The sequence below is a fragment of the Montipora capricornis genome, chromosome 1 (genome assembly GCF_036669925.1).
Source record: "Montipora capricornis isolate CH-2021 chromosome 1, ASM3666992v2, whole genome shotgun sequence".
Classification (NCBI taxonomy): domain Eukaryota; kingdom Metazoa; phylum Cnidaria; class Anthozoa; order Scleractinia; family Acroporidae; genus Montipora; species Montipora capricornis.
This window is the reverse complement of record NC_090883.1, coordinates 21,463,789-21,478,990: the sequence shown is the minus strand read 5'-3', so window position 1 is coordinate 21,478,990 and position 15,202 is coordinate 21,463,789. Positions and strand designations below refer to the sequence as shown.

Genomic DNA, 15,202 nt, shown 5'->3' with positions numbered 1-15,202 from the left:
AAATACCCATTCGTGACACTAGAAGACTCAAGAGAAGTTACAGCTATTTCGTTTATTTATTTATTTTTCTTTGCCGGTTTTGGTGCTACAATGTAATCTAGCTAGCAAATGTCTGCCAACGTTTTGGGATCTCACAACGTTCCATTTCAGGACAGGTCGACTTAAAATTGCATTCAGGTAAAACTCCTGGCGGGGTGGGGGAGAGGGGTCCTCCCCTATATGCTACAGTGGTAGCCCAAAGTGTATGATTTTTTAGCCTAGGGTATGGTTTGTTCACTCAAGTCTTGAATTGGGTATGTTCTTTAGAAGAAGCTACTTCTTCATCATTTCTGGGAGTACCCCCCGCCCCCGGGGGGGATAAAACTATAGCAGACAGAAGCTTAATTGTTGTAAAATGAGACATAGTGACTTAAGGTCAAAGGTTTCCGAGAATCCCTGAAACCCTATAAAAGCCTGATCGAGTAGGAGCATCCCGTCATTTCAAGATCATCGCCAGAGCAGATCATCCAACCTCAGCAGTGAAGGTAAGGGTAGTGTGTACAATCTACACGACTAAGCATCAAATGAATACGTCCGCATTTCAGAAGTACATCAATTCGTAAATCTTCCACGCCGAAATTCACGACGTTACTAAGAGATCTTCACAGGTCACGGTTGCCGAAATCCCTGAAGGCAAATTCATCAATATTGATCATTTCCGATAGTTCACATGAGATACAGCTCAGTTTTTGTATGACCCAGCTTTGGTATGTTTAAAACCAGCCCACTTAGCTTGTAAATTCGAAATTGGCTTTAACAAAGCACAAGCAACAAGGCTACGCCCCTTAGGGGCGGTGTATCATGAGCCTCGAAAGACGATCACTTGTAAAATTAACTGCCAATAACAGCACAAATTCCCTTATAAAATTCACGCATAATTATTAAACTAACAATGTATGTAAATTCTCAGAGCTTCTTTCTAAGAAAATTTTAAAGCAGTTTGTAACGTATTACGATATATCCACATAATATTTCCTATTTTGTCTCATAATATTTTTACTTAAAAGAGGTAAAATAACCGTTATGCACGAAAGGCACGCATTTTCACTGTAGATTTCTTTTGTGTTGCTTTTGCCTTTAGCAGCTCTTGGAGGGAACTAAATAACTCCATTAAAACAGCAAATTTTCAGTCTGTTGAGTCATGTGAACTACTTGTGATTTGACCCCGGAAATTAACGAGCATATTTTAGGAAAATGACTGCAATGTTGTCGTGTTCCTCCCTTTTGACCTTTGAACGCCACTTTATTACAACAGCAGCCCTGATGAATTTTGTGAGTAAATAAAAACAGACGGAATAGATATTTTAATTAGTAAGTGTTTTCAGTTTAAGTTCGGGAATTCCCCCGGGGGAATCCCGAACCATCGAGTTTGCATTCGAGTTCGAGTTCGAGTTAGACTTCGAGTTGGACTTCGAGTTGAAGATCGAGTTAGATATGTCCTAAAAATATAAAAATAACAAAATAAAAAAAAAAAAAATCGAGGAGGAGGGAATTATATGCTAATTACAAAAAACGATCTCTGTTAAAAGGGGCATTTAGATAACGGCTTAATATGTTGTTTTTACAGTATATATACTGTAACATTTTAAGCCACTAACTATGGTCGGTATGACAAACTATATACCGACTGTAACTATAAATACGCCGTTGATTACTGGCTTAAAATGTTACAGTATGTAATATACCGACCGGAAATTAAGCCATTAGATACTGGCTTAAAATGTTACAGTATACATAGTTAGTGGCTTAAAATGTTACAGTATATATACTGTGTTATTAGCATAATATGTTATTACATGTAGTGCCCTAGTGGGAATTCGAGGGTTATTTTTGTGAAAGTTCTCGTACGCATTGCATACTGTAGTGATTCCCTCTTCTTGCGGTATATTTGTTTCCGGGATTTGTATATAGACTTGTGACATCCATCGTTACAAGGCAAGTTCGTTTTCCCATCTTCGTCTTTTCAATGATTTTCTTTCTGTAGGCCCGTTACAACTAGAGATTATTGGTCTCCCTACAAGAGTAGGTTTGTGGATTTTAGTGAGGGTATAGAATTCAGGTATTCGCTGTGGAGACATGGTGTTTACAACCACTTTTTAGTCATGTCATCGATATAGTTGTTACGGCTTAATTCTGAGATCAAGCGTGACACTTTCGTATGTGTTTCTTTCACTATGGGTTTGTCAAGTTTAGGTCATTGATTTGGACTTGGCCCTCTTGTATTTTATCATTTTTATTCATGACAACAAGTGTGGTTCCCTTGTCCGCCTTTTTAAAATTTAGATCTTTGTTTTGTTTCAAAGCGTTCAGTGCTTTTCGTTCTTTGCGTGACAAGTTGTGTTTTGGTTTGGTTATTTTTATCTCCGCAATTTGAAGTTTGACCTCTTCCAGGTAGTGTTCTAATGTTACTGATGGTTGAACTGGCGGTTCCCAATTCGATTTTACACAGAAGGGATGGATTGATTTGTTTTGCCCATGAAAAATGTATTTTAAGCGCATTCTTCTTGCGATGGCTTTATTGTGCTGTAAGAGCTGGCGCTTTATTTTATTTTTCTTTACTGTGGCAATGGGTATAAATTTTAGGCCCTTCGTCAATAAGCTAATTTGGGTGTCAGTTAAAACCTCCTCAGAAAAGTTTTTTATAAAATTCCCATTGTTGTTTGTAAGGGAATTGTTTGATACTTTTCTGCGTTCATTGCGCTTTTTTGTTTTCATTTGTTTCCTTTGTCAGTTTATATTTTCCCTTCTTTGCGCTTTCGTTGTGGGTAGTGTTATCACATGACTTAGTGAAAAGACATGTGTACTTTTCAACGTTTTTAACGCTTACAGCTGCTTTTAATGTTGACAGTAGCGTTGGCACCTTCTCGGAATCCATTCCTAGAAGAGCTGCTAGGCTCTTAACACTGATATCCGCCGACAGCGGTTGGTTTTGTAATTTGCTTGTATTAGACCCTCTCTTAGGAGTGCCCTTTCGGACAGTTTTTCCTTTCTTCTTACGAAGCCTAGTCTTTTGTTTTTCAAGGCGGCGGTGGTTAAATCTAGTTAGCGCTGAGAGGAAACCTTGCTCTGCTTTTAGTTTAACCGCCTGAACTCAATTAGCTTATTTGGTTTGTTTGGTCTTTGCCTATCTTCCCCTTCACCTCTTGTCAATTTATTTCAAATCGAAGTCTAACTCGATCTTCAACTCGAAAACCAACTCGAAATCCAACTCGAAGTCTAACTCGAAGTCTAACTCGATCTTCAACTCGAACTCGAACTAACTCGGATTATTTCTCCCTTTAAGTTCGGCTTGGTTCCAGTAACCCAATCTCAGTGGACTGACCTCATATTGAATGGTGTTAAATTCGTCAAGAGCTCCTCCCCTTGTGTATGGTTTCCGGGTAGAAGACCGGAAATTGAAATGAAATGTTCCCAATGATCGAGGAGTGTAAACTTTGCGCTGGTCACGGCGTGCCCAATCGGTGAAAACCGATTATCGATATCAATCAATATAATCGATGATAATTAATCAATTAATATCGGGAATCGATCGATGAAAATCGATCAACAAGAAATTTGTGAATATAGATTTTCATCGATTTTATCGATTTCTCTTGTTTCATTTCAACGGTCTGGAAATGTCGGACCGCGAACAGTGCTGAAAGAAACGAAACATAACAAGCCAAAAATCATGAGTACAAGAGCCGAGTACAAACGCCCGGTAAGCGTATTTTCTGGTGACCATCTGTTTATTCCTTCGATTTGAAAAACTAAAGAGAAACTTGACAAGAAATACTTACCATTCGATAGTCGCTTCAAGTGCCCAACAACAACAACAGCAACAACAACAACAACAACAACATCTTTATTTATATCTTACAATGACAACAGAGAGAGAAAAAAAGGACAATATTACATTTCTAAGGTATAAAGCCGCCTAGAATATAACTAAGGAGCTAATCTGGCTAGGAGGCAAACTAATAAACTATTTCAAATAATATTTTTCTCAGTTGCTGCATGGAGGCACAAGTATGAAGAAAAAGCAAGCACACGCACACACATAAGTCATCGTTCAAAGAAAATTGGAAAACAAAATTAAAACAACAGCAACAACAACAAGAAAAAGAAAAAAAAATTAATAAGTCTCGAGAATGTCATTTTTTAAGGACCGTTTAAAGTTCCAAAGGCTATGACTGTTAAGAGATTCTTCAAGATTAAATCTACCATAGTTTGTTCTTACGGAAGGAATACAAAATGTAGATCTAGAGGTCAGCCTAGGGGTTTTACAAGTTCCTTTTGAATTTGTCCGAACTGTCCTTTGCAACTCACCACGTGGAAGGAATCGCCACGGCTATCAATTTTCTTCTCCACGTGCTGTTACAGTAAACCCATACTCATGGTACCCTTTGATAACACACTCTATCAATATCATATCCATAGCCGGCCTGACACGAACGCTGTACTTGCCTGAAAGTATCCTCTTTTAAGACTTGCCGCTTGAGATTGATGACAATCGATATAATCGATAGCAATTACGAGGATTTGTATTGTGAGTATCGATCTTTATCGATTAATTGAAGCAATTGATAATAATTGATTAAGTATTATCAATTATATTGATTATATCGATTGTCCTCTGATGATCAATTTTTATCGATTGGGCACGCCGGTTATATTTAGCTGGAAAAGAAGACCACCTCTAATGCGTCAAGAACGACTCCTCTACCTTCAGGAAGTCATTATGAGAAATATTTTTCCCCATTTCTTCTCGATGTAGTCTGAAGTGTCAGCCGTCTCCTCTCCCCTTTAGCGGGTTTGGGCGAGGAGACGGCTGACACTTCAGACTATTCTCGATGCCGAAAGCACAATTTTTCCTTATACGGACGAACTAAACCCAGCTAGTTTAGTGATTGATTGATTGATTGATTGATTGATTGATTGATTGATTGATTGATTGATTGATTCACTCACTCACTCACTCACTCATCCATTCATCCATCCATCCATCCATCCATTCATTCATTCATTCATTCATTCATTCATTCATTCATTCATTCATTCATTCATTCATTCATTCATTCATTCATTCATTCATTCATTCATTCATTCATTCATTCATTCATTCATTCATTCATTCATTCATTCATTCATTCATTCACTCACTCAGGAAATCACTGATGCACCGTTTTCCTGGTACATGTAAGAGTGGTCCAAAAGTGGAGGTCTGTAATGCATTTGACAGCCATTCTTCTGGAAAGCAAGGCCTTGACCAATCGAATTAATGCCTTTGGATTCCGGACCGCTTCGAAAAAACAATACACACTTTGAAGTGGTCTGGCATTGGCTTGTTTCAACAAGATATTAAAATATCTTCTCTCGGCGTAGAAATTGCCAATGTGTAACAAACAAACGAAGTCAGTGGTCAGTGCACCTTATCCTAATCACCTTTTTCTAATTAGTTAAGTCTTATTCCAAAATGGCCGCCTTTTTATTATTCCTTTGTTTCGTTGCAAATTCAATTGGCCCTTATGGCCCTGCTTTCAAACGCAAAATTTAAAAGAACATTTAACCTTCAACGAGGCCAAAAAGGCCAATTTGCAATCAAGCAAAAGAATACTAAAATGGCCGCCGTTTTGGAATAAGGTATATACTGTATTTCTCGAATAAGCGCCGCGCTAATTTGAGGGCGCCGCTTATTTAAAAATTGGACACCTTACGGAAATATTTCTGTTCGGAGATTAAGGGCCTCTCCTCCTAGCAGACAAATTTTGAATTGCCCTGGGCCAAACGAATGCACAAAAATTGTCAGGACAATTTTTGTCTGCGTACTTTGTGTCCGCACTGAAACCACTAATGGTCAACAAATCTGTCAACCATTCGACTTTGCAACAGGCGCGCCAAACATTCATTTCGCGGAAAAATGGAGTATGCCAAAATCCTTCACCTTTTGGCATGCCTGTTGCTCTTAAATTTGGCACAAATTCAGACAGGAATGTTGCTCGTGATGTGCAGTTTTTCTAAACAACAAATCATTCGAAATCAAGTTATGACGCGTGGGATTCAGCCCTCTGTGAGACAGAAACCGAGTTCTCAGATACAATTCATATCTCCCGAAACCTTCCAAGACCTATAACCAGTCTCGGCTTGACCTACGCCGACCGAAGATCTAGAATTGTTTAGCAAAGCAAATTCGTATTTGACGTCTTGTGAATGTATTGCGACCGGCCGTGACATGTCAAAATACACGTTCGCGTGACTGTATCCCTCCACTTTTTCATTTGACCAATTTTTGGCCTGTTTTTACCCTGGGACAAAATTTGTCCGTTTCGACCAAAAATTCAGGACAATCCATCTGCATTTGAAAAACGCAGTTTCGGACCGCAAATTTGCCAAAATAAACAATTGAAGAACATCAGTTTTGATGCAAAGAAATACCCCATGCTGTGTTAGAGTTACAATTTATTATTATTATTATTATGATTATTATTATTATTATTATTATGATTATTGTTATTAATTTGATGAGATTCCTCGAATAAACACTGTAAAGGGAACGCTACGCTTATTCTGGGGCGGTCCTTCTTTGCTTTTTGTCCCAAATGCGGCGGTTACTCGAGGTCGTCTGCTTCTCGCTACAAGTAGATAGACCCGCAAAACGTGCATACGATCAGTACTGTTGATATCTTGCTAAGATATCATTTGGAAATGATCTGTAGCCCAAACGCAGTTGTAACAAGCCAACACTGAAAGTCTCTCTCCTTCACTTATTGTCTATTTAACAATTAGGTATTCCGCGAGCGCGCGTTGCATATGAGCCGACGAGGTGCGTGGCGCCGAGGTAGCGCGAGTGGAATAATTGTTTTATTAAACGCCCCACAAATTATGGATAATCCTCTCCCTCTCCGTGGCCCCTTTCTGGAAAATTTTGAACATCTTGTGGACAACCTTTCTATCAGCAGTCAGCTCAGTTTTGACTAATTAAATAAACCTTGTTTTTAATATTTAAATTTTGCTATGGTTTTCTAATTTCAAAACTTACAGGTACTTACTGTTAACTAGTGGACAAGATGATCTTTGGTACGATTTGTCTCGGCTCAATTATGAGCATTCTACTTTTGGCATTTGCAGAGCCGATTGAAGGTATGCAACTTCCTTTGGCCTAAGGAATCTAATTGTCTATTTTGGTATCGAATTCTTTTCAATTCAATTCCAGAAAACTACAATAAACTACTTTTACTATGGACAAACTCAGAACTAGACTACATATTCTCCTCTGAAAGGGTCTCGCTTTGTGGGAAAATAATGTAATTTAAAAGAATTCTGGTTCTTCCTTGTCTGAACTGAATGCTACGAAAACTAGACCATTTTAGGCAAGTTTAATTTGGGTGAACTGATCCCCATCACTGTAATTTGAAAACCAACGTCTACATTTCTCTGATTGTCCCCGATCTTAGGTAATTTTGATTTTAAATTTGCTAAAACATAGAGAAAATTTTGGGATTTATTACAGTCATGTGGACAGTTTGTGACGTCATCAATTTTTGCACAAAAACTTGAATATCTCGGAAACGATAGAAGATATGACTCCAAAATAGAGAGCCATTCTTCACCAGTTTGAAAAGTCTTTAAAATAAGGAAAAGATATTTTTTTACTTCATAGGCACTTAAAGTAAGAGGAACGTGCATATAGTGGCGAGAGTGGAGCGAGGAGAAGAAACGAGAAAGGACTGGTGGAGAGGCCTCTCCCCAAGTCTCCCGCTGGTTGTCAGCTCCAGTTTTAGACCTCTTTGCGCGGCGCCCTCTCGACTATCCAGAAAAGCACTGCCAGCAGTCCAGTTCTTAGAGCTGTAATTTCCCTTTACCTGTCGTACTGACAGATATTTGACAGTTTTTCACATCTTTCAGGTGGATTTAGCTGTATTGGCAAAGCCAATGGTGACTACAGGAATCCCAACAATTGCTATGGATTCATTTCCTGTTCGAATGGCATCGAGTATAAAATGCCTTGCCCAGCTGGACTGAAGTTTAACGAGAAGACAGATGAATGCGATTACAACGTTCCCTGCTACCAAGGTTTTTAAAGACATTAGTTTGTGGAATAATCATGCATTATCATCTAGGTGATCTGGTGACCTAATTTGGGGGACTGGGAAGAGAAATTTTAACGCCGTATCCCACAACCGCGCGCAGCCTTAGATGTTCTTTCCAAACTTCTTGCAGTATTTCCATCGGCAAAACTCAACAGATCATTCTGTGGCTACCACATTTCCTGTTATTGAATGAACATTCAAGTGGACCCGACGAGTTCTAACCTCGCCTCTGCCATGTTGAATTCGAAAATAAGGCCTCGCGCGGTTGTGGGTTTCGGCGTTGAAATTTTTCTCCCCAGTCCTCCGAATTACGTCATCAGATGACCTGGATGGTATTCTATCCATGCCAAAAACTCCTTAGCTCACGTAGGGCTAAACGGCTGCATTTACCCTATATAAGCCAAAAATAACGCTAACCTTTACCTAATTGTTGGAAATATCTAGCAAACGCTTAAGACTTAAAGGGCCACTCTTTTTGTGTTGGATGTCAAAATTGGGCGTGCATCTAATTCAACGTGATCTCTTCTCTAAATTAACCATTATCATTAATTCGTAATTTGCTACGAATTTACTGTTATCGTATCGTCCCAGGACGTGTGATAGCAGAGAAAATAAGGAAATAAAAATCACGTCCGGGGATTGGATTTGAACCCAGAGTTTCTACTTTATAGGAACTGCTTCTTTCCGCTTCACCACTGAAGATTCAGACACCGCAGTTTCAAAAGAAGATTTCCTTAAGTCTCCCATAGAATTGTGTTTTGTATATATAATAACCTGTACTTTAAGCTGGCGAGTAAATGACGTCACTTTTCCCTACATCCAACCCTATGAAGGCCTGGCCAAACACTCGCAGCACTTCAACGCAACATCTTGCAACATTGTTGCATGATATTGCGACATGTGTTGAAAGGGCTGGCCAAACGCACGTAACATTCTCAACATTTTCACCGCAACATGTCAATGTTTATGTGCCCCAGGTCCCTGGCGCGCAACAAGTGGACCTAGCACGCATGCATGCATGCATCGAACATGTTGCAACATATCACACGTATGCAACATGTTGTGCCCAAAAATGTTGCAAGATGTTGCGTTGAAATGTTGCGAGAGTTTGGCCAGGCCTTGAGGTCCAATCGGTCAGTTTTGCACGTGAGTAATGACAGATCGTGCTCTCAAAGTAAACAGTATTTGGATAAAAATCAAAGCTCAAAATTTTGTCAGTCAAGTGTTAAGCAAACACACTTTCAAAATCTGAAGAAAAAAAGGAAGTGTTTTTTTTAATTTTTAATTTTTATTTTTTATCACAGTAGCACTTTAAGAGCCGATGCAGTGCAGCCCAGTGGATAGGGCGCTTGCTTTGAGATCCTGAGACCTTGAGATCCTTGAATTTGATCCTGGTGACCCCTGATTCAATTTCTCAGCACTTGTAAAAAGCCAACTGGTTTGCCTCCGGCATCACTTTTAAATATCATGAAAGTCACATTCCCTTTGCGGATCCGTTCAAAGCAGGAAAAGAGAAAAGAAAAGAAGAAAAAGGGCATTTGAAAGATCAGCCTATAGGGTTATCTTCGTTTTCATTTTTAGCATTATTTGCATAATCCATTTGTTTTCTAATCTATCAGCCATATAATCAGTACTGACTAGACCGTTTCATAAATGGCGGTCAAGAAATTATTATTTTGTCCTTGTGCTATTCATCCTAACTAGCCTCACTTTGGCACAAAAATTCTTTTGAATCTTGCTCGCGTTTATGAGGCCAGTTAGGATGATTAGCATAAAAACAAAAGAATAATTAATTACTTAGCCACAATTTATGATGACGGTCTATGTTAAATGTGCATACCTATTGAGCTACTCCTTAGACTTTGAGCGCAATTTGCCAGATAATCTCTGAGTACTGATGCTTTTAAAATTCGAAATTTTACAAAGAATGTATGGGCTCATTAACACTTTTGCCACCCAAGAATTTTTCTGTTTTTGACGACTAATTACTGCATCGTTCTCAAAGCCGAAAGGCTTAAAATTGGAAATTTGACTGAGCTTAACACGCTCTTTTACCTTTGAAGAGCAATTTGTGAATAGCATGATGCTTTCTGTGAGCAAACTCGAATGTTAGTGAGTAGGGGCAGATCTACGGGGGGGGGGGGGGGGAGGGGGGTGCTGGGGGTGCGTACCAGTCGCATACGCCATTCTTTAGTGGTGCAACCCCTCCTAATAAATATTCTGTATCCGCCCCTCATGCGACAAAATGTAAACAATGACGTCAGTAAAGATTCGCCTATAAAAAAGTGAAGATGACAAATTAAGCTGAGAGAGTTGACTGTTACACCTAAAATCATGTCCGGAATGTTGTTTAAACTAATCCCAAACTTACAGCTTGCCGGTCACTATTATGGCTTCCTAATAACCCCAAAGGAACTCAATTTATTAACAATTTTGTCTTTTTAAATTCCCAGACGGAGGTTGGTCTGCCTGGAGTGCGTGGTCTGTCTGTTCTGTTACTTGTGGGGAGGGACATCAGTACAGGACTCGTACCTGTACAAATCCCCCACCATCCGGAGGCGGAAAAAATTGTACAGGACCAAGAACAGAATTTAGGACATGTATTCAACAGAGTTGCCCAGGATGTAAGTAAACACTCACCCTGTATCATTTGAAGAAGGGATGGCTCAGTGGTGAGAGTACTCACTTTCTACCTATGTGGCCCGGGTTTGATTCCCAGATTCGGCGTCCTAGGTGGGTTGAGCTTGTTGGTTCTCTAGTTTGCTTCAAAGAGTTTTTTTATGGGTACTCTGGTTTTCCCCTTTTCTCAAAAAACTACCTATGATTTGATATGTGTTGACTCTATTTCTATAATTTGTGTGCAATTAGCACCTCAGTGTTAAATACACTTTACACAAATAAATTTCATGATTCGTGATGATTTTCTGCAGTATATACTGCGATGATGAAAATTGAGACTTACTGGCTACATGTAGCCTGCGCTCTGTCCGGCGTATCACAGCAATTGTTCAGACATGTGCACGTGGTCACGAGAGAGATCTGGGGCCTGTTTCTCGGGCCCGAAAAGCCATTTGCGAAACTGCCAAACGCTCGTTTTGGAAAGTCAATCTTTTAACATGTTTAAAAGGTAATAATAAAGAGAAAAATGACTGTGAACTTTGATGACTTAAATCCTCTCCGTTCTTGAGAAACGGGCCCCAGGGATGCGTTTCTCGAAAGTCCCGAAACTTTACAGGCCATTTTCGGGTGTCGCAATTCCCTTTGTATCTCAAGAAAGCAAGAGATTTAAGTCTTTAAACCTCACAGTTATTTTTCTTTTTGTTACCTTGAAAACACGTTAAAAGATCGGCTTTCCAAAACAAGCGGTTGGCAATTTCACAAATGGCTTTTCGGTCCCAAAAAGTGTTCGGGACTTTCGAGAAACGGGCCCCAGACCAGAGTCAAGTTATGAAAAATTGAAATCTGGCAGCTTCTGGAACTTTCCCTACATAAATCACAAATCTAGCAGTTTTTGAACTAACATTATGTGACACGCCCGGACGACTCACGGAGTTTTCAAGCTAAGAAGTTTGTTAATGGTCACTTAATACAAATGCATACCGTTTGTGTCTTCTTCCTTCCAAGCGATTAACCGATTCATTTTTGCTTCAATGTCTTTTTCAAGTTTTGACTCATTTTTTAAATAATCAGAACTTTCATAAAACCTTCAGAATTCAGAATCATGACTTTGTTTAGGTTTACCAGTTCCAGCACTTGGACATCTTTGTCTAACAAATAGAAGGAGGAATAATCTTAAAAATTTGGTGTAGCTATCTCTAAGGTCGTTAACTATATGCAGCTGTTTTGAGAAAGGTTCTCGAAATCCAAAAACAAAACAAAACAAACTCGGCAGAAGTTGCAAGAGATCATCGGTAATTTTAGCAGATCAACAAGACTAGTAAACCATAGTTAATGTTGTTGCAAAAAAGGGAAAGGGAGGCTAGTCTTCTAGCAGTGGAGCGCTAATTGGGGAAACTGTAAACCGACAAATTAACGCAAATCAAATCAAATGATTGTGTTTGAAGGGAGGCGAAAACCAGAGTATCCGAAGCAGAGCTGACTGTAGAGAACCAACAAACTCACCTCACACATGACACTCACTGAGTCTGGGAATTGAACCCAAGTCCCATTGGGGGAAGGCGAGTGCTCTCACCACTACGCCAGCTCTGCGCTCCGGTACAAAACCTGTTAGATTTGTGATTTATGTAGGACTCAGAAGTATCCAAATATAATCTCTCCATCGATAGATGCTGAGGACGGTGGTCGTGTTATTATGGGCTCCATTAAGGACGGTGCCTACTAATTAAAGATATTTTTTCCCCGGTGTGTGATTATGCAGGAAAATAATGTAGATCTTAACAAGTGTTGTTGAAATCCAAAAATAAAATTAGGGGTAACCACGCAGTTTTCAGAGATAATTGATGAATAAATACAAAGCAGTGTATCGCATTCTTTCTCAAATTGAAGCTTAATTATCTCTCAAAAATGCATGGTTACCCCCAATTTTCTTTTTGGATACCAAGGACACTTACTAAGATCTACTTTATCCGGATAGTTTTAAACCGCGCAAAAATATCCCTGTATTAGTAAGCATCACAGATAGGAAATCCGAGTATCTCTAGATGCGCAGAACGTATGCGCAATAACAATAGAAGGCACCGTCCTTAATCACTTTCTTTCATCGAATACAACTATGATGGGTTACAAGCAATGCACATCGTAGAACATGTCGGGCAAGGACTCGAAGATGACCAGTGAGACCGATGATAGCTCGGAAGTTTGTTTCGCACTCGCATGGCAAGTTGTCCCATGTTAACGTCGACCTTCGGCTAAAATAGGTCAATATAGGGGATTATAAAAGCGTTTTTGCGGCTTTCGTTTAACACTCCCAAGCCCGCGAGTTCAGTTTCGCATCATTCATAAATAAAAGATTTGTTTGCTTTTTTTAGCGTTCTGCAAGGGAAAGTGGAATGGAGACTACACTGATCCTAACAATCCCTTTGGATTCATAACCTGCAGCAATGGGCTTATTTACTACAGAAATTGCCCTGCTGGCTTGAGATTTAACCAGGCGCAAGATAAATGTCTTTGAATGGTCCTAGAAGCGCTTACACTCAATCTTTTCACAGCCGCGCCCTCAGTGACAAGATTAAGCAACTCTTGGACAATCATCCACAACCTATAATGGAAATCATTTATTTCCACTTTTGAAATTGAGTTTGAACAAACTGATAAATTATCTCATGTTGATATTTTGATCTCTAGTACAGCTGACGAAGCAACGGTTTCAGTGGAGTTTTGTCGCAGTTTGCCTCAGCTGAGTAATTTGGTATTACTGATGAATTAAGCAAAAGATTTGGAAGCGAAAATTCGCTTAGCTACAATAATCCGAAAAATCGCCTTAAAATCTATCCTGATAATCTCCAAAAAAATGTTCTAAAAATTTCTTTTTTTTTTTCTTAAAATCTTAAAATTTTTCCGAAAAATCCCAAAATTTCAATGCAAAATACCAACGTTTAAAGATCCTTATAAGTTATAAGAAGCCACCTACATAACAGCTATGTAATTTTTCAGTGAGAATGTTAGTCCGCCTCTGCCATAACTAACTGTAACAGAGTTGTGGGATACGTAACTGAATGGTACAACCGCTGTGCATGAAGCCATGAAACGTCTTCGTTCTGCTCACTCTTTTATAAGCAAAAACATTATTTTCTTCTAATTCCAATTAATTTTTAACGCATTTTACAGATTTTTTTGGCTCTTTTAGCTAAGCCTAAGCGAAAATGAATTTGAAGAGGCAGAAGAAAGGAGGGATTGTCCAAAATTTCACGCAGTCTAAAAATGAGCAAGAATTAAACAACGGAAATTTTTTGGTAGGCTATCCTTAGTGCAGGAAATAAAGATTAAATATGGCATAACAATGGTTTTCTTCTGCCTATATTTGATTGTCGATCGCGAATGACGGATTGTTGTTAACGTTGGCTAATTTCCCTCCCAGTCTCCGGCATGACATGCAACTTTGCTTTAATCGATAAAATTTACAGATACTGAATTATCTTTAACTACGCGTATAATTTCACTTTTTACGAAAGCCGATTAATTAACGCTAATCCTAGATTTAAAAATTAACCAAGGTGTTTATTTCTCTACTACCAAATGCTGTTCAATGCTGATGTTCGGCAATCTTTACATTTAGATGAAGTCAATCTCGAAAAACAAAAATATGCAAAAGAAACTTTCACTAAAAAGTTGACCGGGCTCAGGACAGTTGTTCCCTGAATCTGGTTTAATTCATGGGCATCTCTCACGAGTATCCTGTAGCTCATTGGCCGAGCATCCGAACTATCTAAGTCGGAAGGTCGAAGGTTCGACAAATGCAAAGGAGCACTCCGTTAATTTCCGAATATCCGTGGGTCATCCTCTTTACACAGATTTCTTTAACCATGAATAGGCCATTTTCGAAATACCAAATACTCAGCTTGATAGTGAGGCAGTGAGGACAAAAACAATAGAAACACGTTGGAATAGATGTGAAAAATATTTGCATATCTTCCACTTTCCTTTGTCCTTGTCCCCTAAACCTCTCTTTCAAGCTGAATTTTAATATATCGAAAAATCCCTATCGGGCATTTCCCGCAACAAATAATCCTTTATATACTTTTTAATGCGTGCATTCGCGAAGCATAATGAGCAAGTTGTAGCGGTTAGTGTTCCCTCCTATCAGAGGTCTCGCTTCTTTTACGTCCGCTGGGCTGACGAGTACACTCGTCACAGGAAAATAGACCTCTGCCATGAGTCGAAACTCACTGTGTTGAGCATGCGCGGCGGTTACTTAGCGACCAAAGCCTCACGTGATACTTCATATGTTGTGCGGGCTAACTGAACAACAGTTGAATTACTGTTAAAGAATGCGCGAGATACAGCGGGCTCAAGTCACAGTCAGCAAACACACCATGGGGCGTGCGTTTGGAACAATGCCGTCAAAGGTTGTGGACGGCGGTTGGATCATAGTGAGTTTCGACCTATGGCAGAGATCTCTTTTCCCGTAATCGTCA

The 15,202-nt window shown here is 39.3% G+C and overlaps 1 protein-coding gene across 1 annotated transcript; it reads left to right on the top strand.

Moving 5' to 3' along the window:
- Positions 1-434: 434 nt before the first annotated feature.
- On the top strand, positions 435-14,068 carry LOC138024021 (mucin-like protein). The gene is made up of 5 exons (XM_068871145.1): positions 435-524; positions 7,060-7,158; positions 7,924-8,091; positions 10,562-10,732; positions 13,097-14,068. Exons 2-5 carry the CDS (start codon positions 7,086-7,088, stop codon positions 13,237-13,239), a joined length of 555 nt encoding a protein of 184 aa, XP_068727246.1. The 5' UTR covers positions 435-524; positions 7,060-7,085; the 3' UTR covers positions 13,240-14,068.
- The last annotated feature ends 1,134 nt before the right edge of the window (positions 14,069-15,202 follow it).

Excerpts from the sequence above, each read along its gene's own strand:
- LOC138024021 (XM_068871145.1), top strand. The coding sequence starts at position 7,086 with ATGATCTTTGGTACGATTTGTCTCGGCTCAATTATGAGCATTCTACTT. Across the intron at positions 7,159-7,923 it reads ATTTGCAGAGCCGATTGAAG|GTGGATTTAGCTGTATTGGC; the intron begins GTATGCAACTTC and ends CACATCTTTCAG. Across the intron at positions 10,733-13,096 it reads TCAACAGAGTTGCCCAGGAT|CGTTCTGCAAGGGAAAGTGG; the intron begins GTAAGTAAACAC and ends TGCTTTTTTTAG.